Source organism: Magnolia sinica, chromosome 3 (genome assembly GCF_029962835.1).
Source record: "Magnolia sinica isolate HGM2019 chromosome 3, MsV1, whole genome shotgun sequence".
In the NCBI taxonomy this organism is placed as follows: domain Eukaryota; kingdom Viridiplantae; phylum Streptophyta; class Magnoliopsida; order Magnoliales; family Magnoliaceae; genus Magnolia; species Magnolia sinica.
This window is the reverse complement of record NC_080575.1, coordinates 100,993,591-101,005,683: the sequence shown is the minus strand read 5'-3', so window position 1 is coordinate 101,005,683 and position 12,093 is coordinate 100,993,591. Positions and strand designations below refer to the sequence as shown.

The 12,093-nt window shown below is 39.3% G+C and overlaps 1 protein-coding gene across 1 annotated transcript; it reads right to left on the bottom strand.

Annotated features, from left to right (window-relative positions):
* Positions 1 to 1,011: 1,011 nt before the first annotated feature.
* LOC131240437 (KIN14B-interacting protein At4g14310) lies at positions 1,012 to 5,325 on the bottom strand. Its single transcript, XM_058238665.1, has 3 exons — positions 3,419 to 5,325; positions 2,332 to 2,954; positions 1,012 to 1,579 (listed from the first exon to the last, which is right to left on the bottom strand). Exons 1-3 carry the CDS (start codon positions 5,246 to 5,248, stop codon positions 1,048 to 1,050), a joined length of 2,985 nt encoding a protein of 994 aa, XP_058094648.1. The 5' UTR covers positions 5,249 to 5,325; the 3' UTR covers positions 1,012 to 1,047.
* Positions 5,326 to 12,093: the final 6,768 nt, after the last annotated feature.

Genomic DNA, 12,093 nt, shown 5'->3' with positions numbered 1-12,093 from the left:
AGCATGATAAATCTGGGATAATCTTAGCATAGCTATCTCAACAGAAAACAGCGATTTCCATCACTATTTCCATTTTAATGTAGTCACAAACAAAGCATGCAAGTACCAATGATTTCACGGTATGGAGATAAATCATTCATTTGCATGACACTGGGAAAATAAGGGACAGAATTAATTCTAAAAAAAGGGACAGATAATATAGAGGTAAAACAAGCATCAAACTAGCCAGATCAGAACTTTCAACAGAAAACAGTGATTTCCATCACTATTTCCATCAATATAGTAAAAAACAAGAATGCAAGTACTGATGATTTCACAGTATGGAGGTAAATCGTTCATTTGCATGACACTGGGAAAACAAGGGACAGATTCAATTCTCAAAAAAAATAAAAAAAATACAGGCAATATAGAGGTGAAACAAGCATCAAACTAGCCAAATCAGAACTTTCGGCATTCATCAATGACAGTGTTTATACTACGATTTGGATATCATAGTGTCTCCAACATATACTTATAGCCAGAGCACACCCATCACCCACCACCCAAAGAAGCGGGCCAGAATCTAACACATATTTGAGTGTGAGATGGAAATCTAACACATTTCAAATTGAATCCAGTTTGAAATACTAGTTAGATTCCCACCACCATCTTTAGGTGTGGGTCGTTGGCATGCACCAACTCATGGTATTTGAGGTTGTTTATCAACAGAGTGATAGGAAAGTCTAACAAAGCCTTGTAAAAGAAAGTAGACTTACCCAGAGTAGGTAAGGTGGAAAATTGATTGAAGATTCTCTAAGCTTCTGTAAGTTCGATGATTATCAGTCGTTCCACTCCCAGAATGTTCATTAGTTGTGAGAGATTGGAAATAACATTCGTAAATGTGATTAGCCAACAAGTGAGAAATTCAGAGCTGTTTTGTCATAATAAACACAGTAATCGTAACATAACTCGAATGAGAACGATCAAAGTTATTTCATAGACACATGATACGAACAAAACTTACAGTATAAGTACTATCGCAACAAGTCTTTAGATTATATGAAGAGATTATAATAAATACCTCCATTGAGCAGGGCGGTCTCTCGATATAAGTAGAACACGAGACCCTAAATAATCAAACGAAGGGCGGTACAAGTCATCTGGGCCGATGATTTCTCTTACCTCCCCAGCATTTCCATGATCAGTGGAAAACGATTGTGGGCCATCATCCTTGAGTGTGTCAAATACAAAAAGTCCCAATCCACAAGTGGCCATGACAAGGTTTGAGTTTCCCCATACTTGAGTGATGGAGGAGTGGTGGAAGTGAGCATTGGACTCCGGTAGCACATAAGTGCCGATCAGCTTGCCTTTGCGCAATGAGAAGTGTTGCACAAGCGAGCGAGGTTGATCCTTTGCCGTTGATCTTGCCCCAATGCTTCCAAGAAAGACAGAATCTCCACGAGAGAAAACAGAGTGGCTGTTCATTCCATGTTTGGTTATCTTAAGGCCCACACCTGACGGGAGACGGAAGTCTAAGATGTTAATGGTTTCGTGCGTGCAGAACACGCCATCATTTCCTTCTGCTTCAGATGAGCTTACTCTACATTTCAAAGAAAGAGAAATTTTCAGAAAATAAAATACAGAGCAACAAGCATTGGTTTCTAGCTCCCTTTCAAATCCTACTCTCCAAAATATTGCCAATGTGGCATTTGTGTTCAAGACTCAAGCCGTTCAACATGTGGCCCCACCCCATGTATGCATTCACCCAAAATCATGTCCATTTCAGGAGAACCACACGCATATGTCAAATGTAGATCGTAGATCATTGCTAGCTTCCCTTCAGCTGTCAAGTTTCCCATACATGTGTGGCACACCTGACAATCAGATAGGCCTATTTTTTAACCATGGACATGGACAGTGGAGCCCTGATGAAAACCCCAGAACTTGCACACATGTGGGGAGAGCATGATTCAAAATCCTACTTTCATAGGCATGAAAAACAAATTGTAGGCAAGTGAGAAGTTTTAGTAGAATAACAAAAAAAAAAAAAATTATCAATTTCACATCTACACAAGTACAAAAATAAGTAAGAAAGTAGTTTATGCTCCTCCATCTTTTGCAATCTTCCACAGTTTAGGAATCGAAACATCAGCAATTCTTGATTAAGAAGAAAGAATCCATGGTCACTCCTTATAAGGCATAAAAGATTCTCTAACCCATATATTGAAAATTGAAACAGAAGAAAGCAGAACGCAATCCTCAAAAAAGAAAAAAAAAAGAAAAAAAAAAAAAAAAAGGAAAAAGAGGCAAAGATTGAATGTGAAGTAACAGATGGTAGAAGAAAAGTCTCACCTTTGGCGGACCCCACCACCTAATTCAGCATCAGTGTTATTCACATGAAGAGCGGTGATCTTTTTACAAGACGAAGCAATTGACAGCAATGGCAGTGGGTTGAGCGAGTTAACATCCCAGAGACTAATGGCTTCTGTCTCAGCTATAACTACCTTCCCTTTATTTCTCCACTGCAAAGGGCTCGAGTTGTCCATCGTTAGCACTGGCCTTGGTACTTCCCATTTCATAACCAGATCGCCATCACGTATATCATAAATACCAACAGTCTTCTGACAGCTGGCAGTCGATACAAGAAGTGGGCCACAAGGCTTATACCACCACTGTTTGTTTTCAGGGGCTAGGACTGTGGATAAAGTATTTCTCCTGGGCATCCCATTGTTGGGCAGGGGACCAAGTACTGTTCTTGATGGAAACATGGTAGTTTTGCCATCCTCAACTCGGAATGCTCGAATGTCTTTCGTGTAGAAATCCCATGAACAAAAGCCTGCATCCAGAGTATTCCCAGCTGATGCTGCCACAACATACCTCCCTGAGCAGCCATCAGAGCCAGCAGCACGGATTAACCAGCAATCTCCCCATAAGTCATGTGAGACCCCAGCTGGGGGCTTATATTCCGCCTTCTCCTACAAAAGAGAAAAATTACCCAAACAGGGTTTAGACTCAATCTGTCTGCAGGCGCTAACTGGGTACCCATTTCGATCAATATCCAACTCCACAGAAATATGATTAAAGGAAGCAATAAAGAAACATTTTTATAAAAAAATGTGTGCACGGGTCAGAGAATAAAACTAGAATATTATTGTTGCTTATGACTTATTAAAAACTAAAACATGATCATATCTTTCAAACACCAGTATCAGCAAGAGCATGCTTTAGAGATTTTAAATGACACTCAGCACATGATTCTCTTTAAAAACAAGGAAGCTGGAAACCCAGATGCAGAACATGCAACAAATGCAGGATTGCAGGAACATAACAGAATTTTATGAGGATATTAAGCAGGCACACAAAGGACACAATATATATTTTTTGCCAAAATAGAACCAGATAAGAATCAAAGAGAGATTAGACATGGGAGCCCATATACCTCTGAGTTTGTAATATCGTAGAAGGAACAAGAACCATCATCATGAGCAAGAAGAACAGATTCACCCTCAGATACAAACCATCCACCAGTTGAGGTCTTAGTCCCTACTTCCTTCAATAGCTCAACAGAATTATCTTCAATCTCCTCTTGGATTATCATGGCTGGCCTATTTTCCTGATCATCGAAGTCCTCAAACATTTCATCAGTTGTGAGCCTGACATCCTCATCAGATTTCCCACCACCCACATTCATTGGAACACCTTGTGCTGCTGAAGTTGCTGATCCATCCATATCTGTTGCCTGAACTGCACGACACTCTAATTGAACAAATTTATCATTACCATTTATCTTGGAATTTTCTGTACCAGCAAGTGATGCCAAAAACTCCAATGCTATGGGGTTTTCATCAATGGGGCTCAAAGGCTTATCTTCTGACAATGAATCACCCTTAGATTTCAATGGTAGATGAGTTTGATCCTTTCCAGATGAATTACCCAACGACCCCCGACTCCTAAGCAATTTATGATGAGGAAAAAGCCTCGCTTCTAATTCTTCATGATTCAAGGCTTTTGCTGAACTTTTCAAACTTCCCATCTTCCCATCTTGACCCTTTTCTGCATGTTTAGGCTGCAACTTATCATTTTCAACAATTTCAGACAAACCCAATTTCCCTTTATTATCATCAACAACATGGCCCATTGCTTTCTCAATTCCCGAAATCTTGTCTTGAATATCCAATAAAATCAGTTTCGACGAATCCGGGTTGTTCAGATCCAACATCTCCTTGGTTCGCTTAATATCAGATGCAATGCTCTTAACCTTTCCTTCTAAATAAGCCAGCTTCTCATGAAGCCTGCTAGGATATTTGTTAACAACTGGAACATCTTTACCACATTCCCCAGCCTTCAGCTCCTTCGGATTCTCTAAAGCTCCAAAACCATTCAAGGATTTTTCACCGACGGCTTTCAAACTTGGACCTTGATAAACTGCACTTCTAGAACTTTCGACAATTCTAGAGCCATTCAAACATTTCTCACCCAAACCTTCAGAATTCGATTCCAAATGCATTCCATCATCAAGACTTTCCAAAAGCCGAACACCATTCAGTTCTTTCCCACTGCTTACTTTTGAATTCAAATCTGAAGAAGACATCTCCTCGGAATTTTTGGAAATGGAATTTACATCTTCTTCAGGAATTCTTTCCATATTTGAAATTAAATAAACGTTAGTATTGCAATCATCTAAAACCCGAACAGCATCGATAGGCATTTCCTTCAAATTCAAGCCCAATTCCTTGCAATTCTCATCATCCCGACCTCTCGAACTCGGATTCAAATAAGGTTTCTTCCGAGGACATTTCTCTAAAACCCTAAAACCATTTGCAGATTTTCCCTCATCCGAAGCTTCGGATTCAGCTACGGAAGCTTTTACTAGGGTTTTTGCCGACCGATCAGATCCAGAAACCCTAGGTTGACGATCTCTGCGCAGATCAGAAAGAAGCCGTGTGAAATCCGAGGGGTTCGAGTTCTTACCTTTCGGCAACGACGACGTCGACCAGCGGAAACGCGATTCTCCGTCTTTCCCATTGCTCGACGACACCGCAGCCTTGTCGATCCGCTGCATCGGCAGCGGGCGGACCGCCGGTTTCTGACACATGGACGGGGTTCTGGCGCCGGAAACCGTCCTGGGGTTTTCCTTCCCGTAAGGTTTTTTGCAGCTTCCAGTGTTCTCCTTTGGATGGTTTTCCGTTAGGGTTTTTTGGGGTTTTAACGCCATTATCTTTCCTCCACCGCCCCCTCTCTCTTTCACTCTTCGAACGGATGAGGACATTTTTGGGATTTTTGTTTTCTGTGAGGGTAGAAAGGGAAGACGAACGACGAGAGAGAAAGAGATTGGAAGAAAGGATTTTTTTTTTTTTTTGAAATAAGGTGATATAAAAGTAGCGGGAAATAATTTCGAATTTTGAATTTGAATTTCAGACGAGAGCGTCGACGTTCGAGTGGAAAAAGGACGATGAGAAAAAGGAAATTCGCGTGAGATTGAATAAGTCAATCGTGGCACGTGAGTCAACCGAAAGGCGAATACAAGATCTGTTCCGTGAACTAGATGGGTCCAGCTCTGCTGATTTTCTTTTCTAAAATATAGATTTTTATACTTATCTGATGGCCTGCATATATACTCTTGAATTAGGCCGTTGGTGTCTTTATCTTTAGCCTTCCACCTCTATCGTAATGATTGTGGCCCACTTGGATTGGCCTGATTGATGGACCATTGTATTATCGAGATTTCCACCTAATGGTTGTCCCTGATATCGCACAGATGTTCATATTAGCACGTGCACCCGCGATTCATCTTTTCAGTCCTAATACAAACAACCCTTGGATCGTGACGACGTTGCGGGATTTAATCGGCCACGTACCGTCATTGGACGCAGGGGACCGGATTCTGTTACCCGGGTAACACATACCCTTGCTGTGGGGCCCACCTTAATGATTTGTTATACATCCATGCCTTCCATACGTTTCTAGAGCCCATTTTAGGATGGGTCCTAAGAATTATGCAGATCCAAATCTAAGGTGGACCACACCACAGGAAACAGTGGTCAATGAGTGCCTTACCATTGAAAATTCCCAAAGGTTTTCATAATATTTATTTGCAACCCAATATGTTGATAATGTGAAAGGAAATATAAAAATGAGCTTGATTCAAAACTTTTGTTGCCTATAAAAAGTTTTTAATAATCATTCGTACTGTTTTCTGTGGTAAGGTTCACTTGAGATTTGAATCTTCTTAAAATCTATTTTTTATTTCGTCCTAAAATGAAATGGAAAAACAGTTTTTTTTTTTTTTTTTTTTAACACAAGCACACACACCTCACACACGCACGCCGTGGGATTTCACCACCGTGGGTACTTGAACCCTTGACCGGTTTTGAAACTACAGGGAATCTACCACCAGGTTATATATATATATATATATATATGGAAAAGGTCCTATGCTGTCGAGCTCATGGGAACTTCTTGTGAGGTCAGGTTGTGTGGGACCCATCACGCTGTGTGTGGAATATTAACATTGTGCATTTGATGGTCTCCTTTAAATTATGGGATATCTCAAAAATCAACCCTGTAAGGAACTCAGGTGGGTCATACCATCTAAAATCATGTGAAGACATGCCTAAAACATATAAAAGCACTTGGTGGGGCCCACTTAAAATTTTGGATGCATCTAAAACTTGGTCTACCTCTCATCCAAGTGAGACACACATAATGGATGGGCTGGATTTATGAACCAATTCTCAGTGGGCCGAACAAATGATTATGAATGTTTTAATGGAGGGTAACCCCTCTCAACTTTTGTATGTGGTGTGGCACACACACGTCACGGATTAACTTGATTTTTAAGCACTAGGCCCACCATGGAATGGTGCATCTAACTGATGGGGTAGATGTTCGACACACATACACACACACACACATATATAGAGAGAGAGGCATGCTCACCTACGCACCTACGTACGTGCACATCTTTGTACATGTGTCATGGGTGTCAAATCTGAACGGTCCATAAGATGCGGAATCCCATGAAACCTTAGGAGGTGAATTTTCACCCTGATCTAAGATTCTGGTGGGCCATAGCAAAGAGAAATTCAAATCAATGGAAGAACTGTTTGCATTTTTCATGGCCCACCAAAGTTTCGGATCAAAGTAAAAATTTATACCAGGGGGTTTCATGAGGTTCTGCTTCATGTGGACCGTTCAGATTTGTGAGATTCATCAGATATGATGAGTTCTCAAAAAAGTTCTTATGTACTACACCTTTGTACATGTGTCATGGGTGTCGAATCTGAATGGTCCATAAGATGCGGAATCCCATGAAACCTTAGGAGGTGAATTTTCACCCTGATCTAAGATTCTGGTGGGCCATAGCAAAGAGAAATTCAAATCATGGGGAAACTTTGCATTTTTCATGGCCCACCAAAGTTTGATCAAAGTAAAAATTTATACCAGGGGTTTCATGAGGTTTACGCTTCATTGTGGCAACATGCTCAGATTTGTGAGATTCATCGATGGTATGATCGAAGTTCTCAAAAAGTCAAATCTTAATGTAATCTACCACCTTTGACATGTGTCATGGCAAAGTTCGAATCGAATTGGTTTCCATGAAGATGCGGAATCCCATGAAACCTTAGGAGGTGAATTTTCACCCTGATCTAAGATTCTGGTGGGCCATAGCAAAGAGAAATTCAAATCAATGGAAGAACTGTTTGCATTTTTCATGGCCCACCAAAGTTTCGGATCAAAGTAAAAATTTATACCAGGGGGTTTCATGAGGTTCTGCTTCATGTGGACCGTTCAGATTTGTGAGATTCATCAGATATGATGAGTTCTCAAAAAAGTTCTTATGTACTACGTACAAACGAGTTCGCAGGTGAGCATTTCCATATGTGTGTGTGTGTGTGTGTGTGTGTGTGTGTGTTTGTGTTTGGGAAAAAGTTTTATGCAGTCCAGTTCATGGGAACTTCCTATAAGGTTGAGCAAAAGGGTTATTCACACTCTCCATCCATTTTGCTATATCATTTTAGAATATAAGCTCAAAAAATTACTTATCTCGTTTCAACACTTGAGGTCTTGGTATCGATCCCCATTAGGGGTGGCTAACATGGAGTGTGTGTAATGACATGGGTGGGTACTGACAAGCTAACCCGAAAAAAAAAAAAGCTCAAAAAATCATATAATGAGAATTAACCACCAATTGTTGAACACTTATTGAGGGCACAAAAGTTTTGGATCAAGCTGATGTTTGTGTTTTCCCTTTATGCAGGTATAGGTCTATGTGACCTTAGCAAACAAACATAAAGGTAGGCTCACTGATCCCTCCTATGATGTTGTCTACTTGACCCTTAGGTTTGCCTCATTTTTACACTTATATTCTAAAATGATGTGGCAAAACATAAGATGGTGGGTTTTTATCCCTAAGAGGCCTTGTGCCCAATTGGGACTGGGTGGTACCCGATCCACATCCATGGTGTTCTAGGAAGTTTATGCAGAAGCTAGGTAGTGCCCGCTGTGATGTTTGTGAGAAATCCATCATATCCATCCAATTTGCTAGATCATGTTAGGGCATGACCCTAAAAATTAAGTAAATTTGAAACTCAAGAGGACTAACTGGAAACAAAGACAATTAAACGTCCACCATTGAAACATTCATGAGTCATATAAGTTTCTTATAGGGTTAGCATTTTTGGATCAGTCCATTCCAACCGTAAAGGCCTTTTGAGTGATTTGGATGCCATGTAACATCACAATGGATCCCAAAGAAGGTTTCAACAATAGTCATTTCCCAACACACTTTTTCCTATCGTGCTGCCCACTTGAGTTTTGGACATGCCTCAATTTTTGGTAAAACAGATGGATGGAGTGAATTTCTCATAAACATCAAAGTGGCCCCACCTAGCTTCTCACCGCAGGGATTCCTGTGAGGGTACAGATGGCAATCCATATCTTCGAAGCTAAGTGGGGGGCCATTGTGATGTTTGTGAGAAATCCATGTCATTCATCTATTTTGCAAGCTCATGCTAAGATAAAAGACCAAAAATGAAGTAGATCCAAAACTCAAGTGACACACAACTTAGGAAACAATGGAGCTTGAATGCCTAATGCTGAAATATTCATGGAGCTACTACATAAATCTTTTATTAGGCTATATTTTTGTTTTGTAATTCATCCCAGTTGGCATAGCGGCCTAGAGATACATTTGGTACACTAGCAATCCTCTTGCCTTTAAAAAGGATTTGCGAGATTTCAAAACACACCAAAGTCTTATTTTTCCAAAATTGTCATTTAAAATATTACATTAGAGGTAAGTTTTTTCCCTTTAAAAAAAAATATTTTGAGTTATACTCTTATTGAAGAGTGAAAAACAAATGCAAACACTTCATACAACATCTATTACTTCACAAACAAGTGCAAATGTTTCGCCGATACAAACTAATTGCATTCCTTAACTTGCATTCTATCCCTAAATGTTTATCACTAAAGTATTTTGTAGATTTTTAAGTTAGAATAAATTGGCAATAGTACCTAAATGCCTTTCCATACAATATTTTATCGACTATTGGAGTTAAAATTTTGGATAGAGGCACCTAAATGATTATCTTTAAATTATTTTTGCCCACTTTTCAACTTAAAATCTTGATAAACACACCTAAATGCCTATCTTAAAAAATCTCGATAAAGAGACCTAAATACCATTCCGAAGGAATCTCGCTGACAACACTTAAATACTTGTACCCTTGAGGTATTTTCCATGCATTTCAAGATTAAAATTCTTGGTAAAGGCACCTAAGTACATGTCTTAAGGGCATTTAGCCTACTTTTCAAGTTAAGAACCTGGTGACATGGGTGTGTACTAACAAGCTAACCCAAAAAATAAAAATAAAAATTGTTAAGAACCTGGTGAAAGGAACCTTAATGTCTCTTTATGAGGCATTTTTCCTATTTTTGAGTTGAAAATTTTAGACAAATATACCTAAAATGCCTATCCTTGAGTCATTTTATGAACATTTCAAAATTAAAATATCTTTAAAGGCGCTTAAATTTCCACCCTTAGGCATTTTACCCACTATTCAAGCTAAAAGTCTTGTTAATGCACTCAAATGTCTATGCTCAAGGCATTTTGCCCAACTTTTTTTAAGCTAATCAACAAAGACACCTAAATGGCTATCATTAAATCTTGTGCCTTATTTTTAAGCTAAAAATTCAACAAACGCAAAGACACCTATTTTTTAGGTATTCTGCTCACTTTTTTGTCTAAAAATCTCAGTAACAGCATCCGAATGCATATCCTTGAGGCATTATTTTATACTTTTCAAGTTTAAAATTTCATTAAAGGAAATTAAAATGTGTTCTTAAAGCATTTTATCCACTTGTCAAGCTTTTTTTTTTCGTGTAAAGGCACCTAAATGCTTAACATTAAGGTGTTTTGTCAACATGTTAAGCTAAAAAAAAAATATATAGGTAAAGGCAATAAAAGCATATCCTCAAAACATTCTTTTGGCTATGCAAGCTCAAAGATATTGGCAAAGGCATTTAAGTGTCCATTCTCAAGCCATTTTGCTCACTTTTAAAGTTAAAAATCCTTATAAATGTACTTAAATATCTATCTTGAATGCATTTTGTCGACTTTTCAAGCTAAAAATATATTTGAAGGCACCTGAATGCACATATTTAAGGAAGTCCACCAACTTTTCAAGTCATGCCTTTTGGTAGAGGTATTTCGAAAATCATGTTCTTAATGCAATTTCCCCACTTTCAAGCGTGCATTTGGGAACGTGATCATAAGTTACTTATTTGACTGATGCTGCATATGTGACAAAAGTTCGGTAAATTTTCATTTAAAAATTGTTGAATACCTTAAAAGTAGTTAGGGGAAAAATGGAGCGGCTCATGAAAAAGAGCGATTCATGACAAAGGATCGAACCAACAACTAGCATGGACCAATGGCTCAAGCTCGACAAGGATCGCAAGGCGCTCTTAGGTCACAAGGTCCTCTTAGATCGGAAGGCTAAGGGCGGCGTTGATCAAGCCCGAGCTACTCGAAAAATATCCATTAGCGAGAAACGCCGAACGTAATATAGGTCAGGACGACCACAGGTTAGTATGTACGTAGGACGGCACGACCTCCGATGAACTTCAAAGCTATCGAGGCCAACGACCACGAGGACATTATAAGCTTGCTTGGTCAGCTTAGTCATCGGATGATGCCGATCCTTTAATAGCTCGGCCAACTTATCTCTAAGGAGCTATCACCTCCCCATCCTGACCTACTCTATAGGTCGGGCAAGTTGATCGGTCCCCGACAAACAATCGGGCTTATCCAACAAAAAGGTCCTAGATCTCCTTCGATAATCCCGGAGGGATAAGATCGAGATCCCGAGGATCACAGGGAAATTCCTGTCCCTTAGAGACTCCAGCTCAATCTGCATCTACCAAAACGGCAAAGTAATCTCTAACCATGTGATCTTCCCTCTCGTATAAATAGGCAAGCCCCTAAATGATGAAAGGTACGCAACTCGTAAAACTGAAAAGACTGGTGACTCTTTTCTATTGAACCATTTTCCACAAAAACCCAGATCCCTGACTTTGGCATCGGAGGGTTCCCTGCGTTAGCCAGGGTCTTCCTTTTGTCTTTCATTTCTTGTGTGCAGGTGCATAAGGGTCCAAGGAAGGTCCATCAGAAAACCGCATCAACAAAAGCTAAGAAATTGCTCATAAATGCATGCATGTCTTTTTATAAACTTCACCTACTTTTTAAGTTAATAATCTCAATAAAAGTACCCAAATGCTTATCCTTGAATCATTTTATCCATTTTAGAGCTAAAAACCTAGGCAATTCACCTTAAGTGTCATTTTCTTTACACTCTTTGCCCACTTTTCAAGTGAAGAACATCGCAAAGGTATATATATTACCTATTCTTAAACCATCTTGTCACTTTTCATGTTGAAAATCTAGTTAAGGGCATCTAAATGTCAATTCTTTATACTTATTTTTTCTCACTTTACTGACTAAAAATATCACCAAGGTGTTTAAGTGTATGTATTTGATGTATTTTGCCTAACTTTTAAGTTAAAAATACTAAGAAGGGTAACTAACTGATGTTCTTGTAGCATTTTCCC

Coding starts and splice junctions, on each gene's coding strand:
- LOC131240437 (XM_058238665.1), bottom strand. CDS start 5,248: ATGTCCTCATCCGTTCGAAGAGTGAAAGAGAGAGGGGGCGGTGGAGGA. Junction 2,955..3,418: donor ACGATATTACAAACTCAGAG/GTATATGGGCTC, acceptor TCTCTTTTGTAG/GAGAAGGCGGAATATAAGCC. Junction 1,580..2,331: donor GGTGGTGGGGTCCGCCAAAG/GTGAGACTTTTC, acceptor TTTGAAATGTAG/AGTAAGCTCATCTGAAGCAG.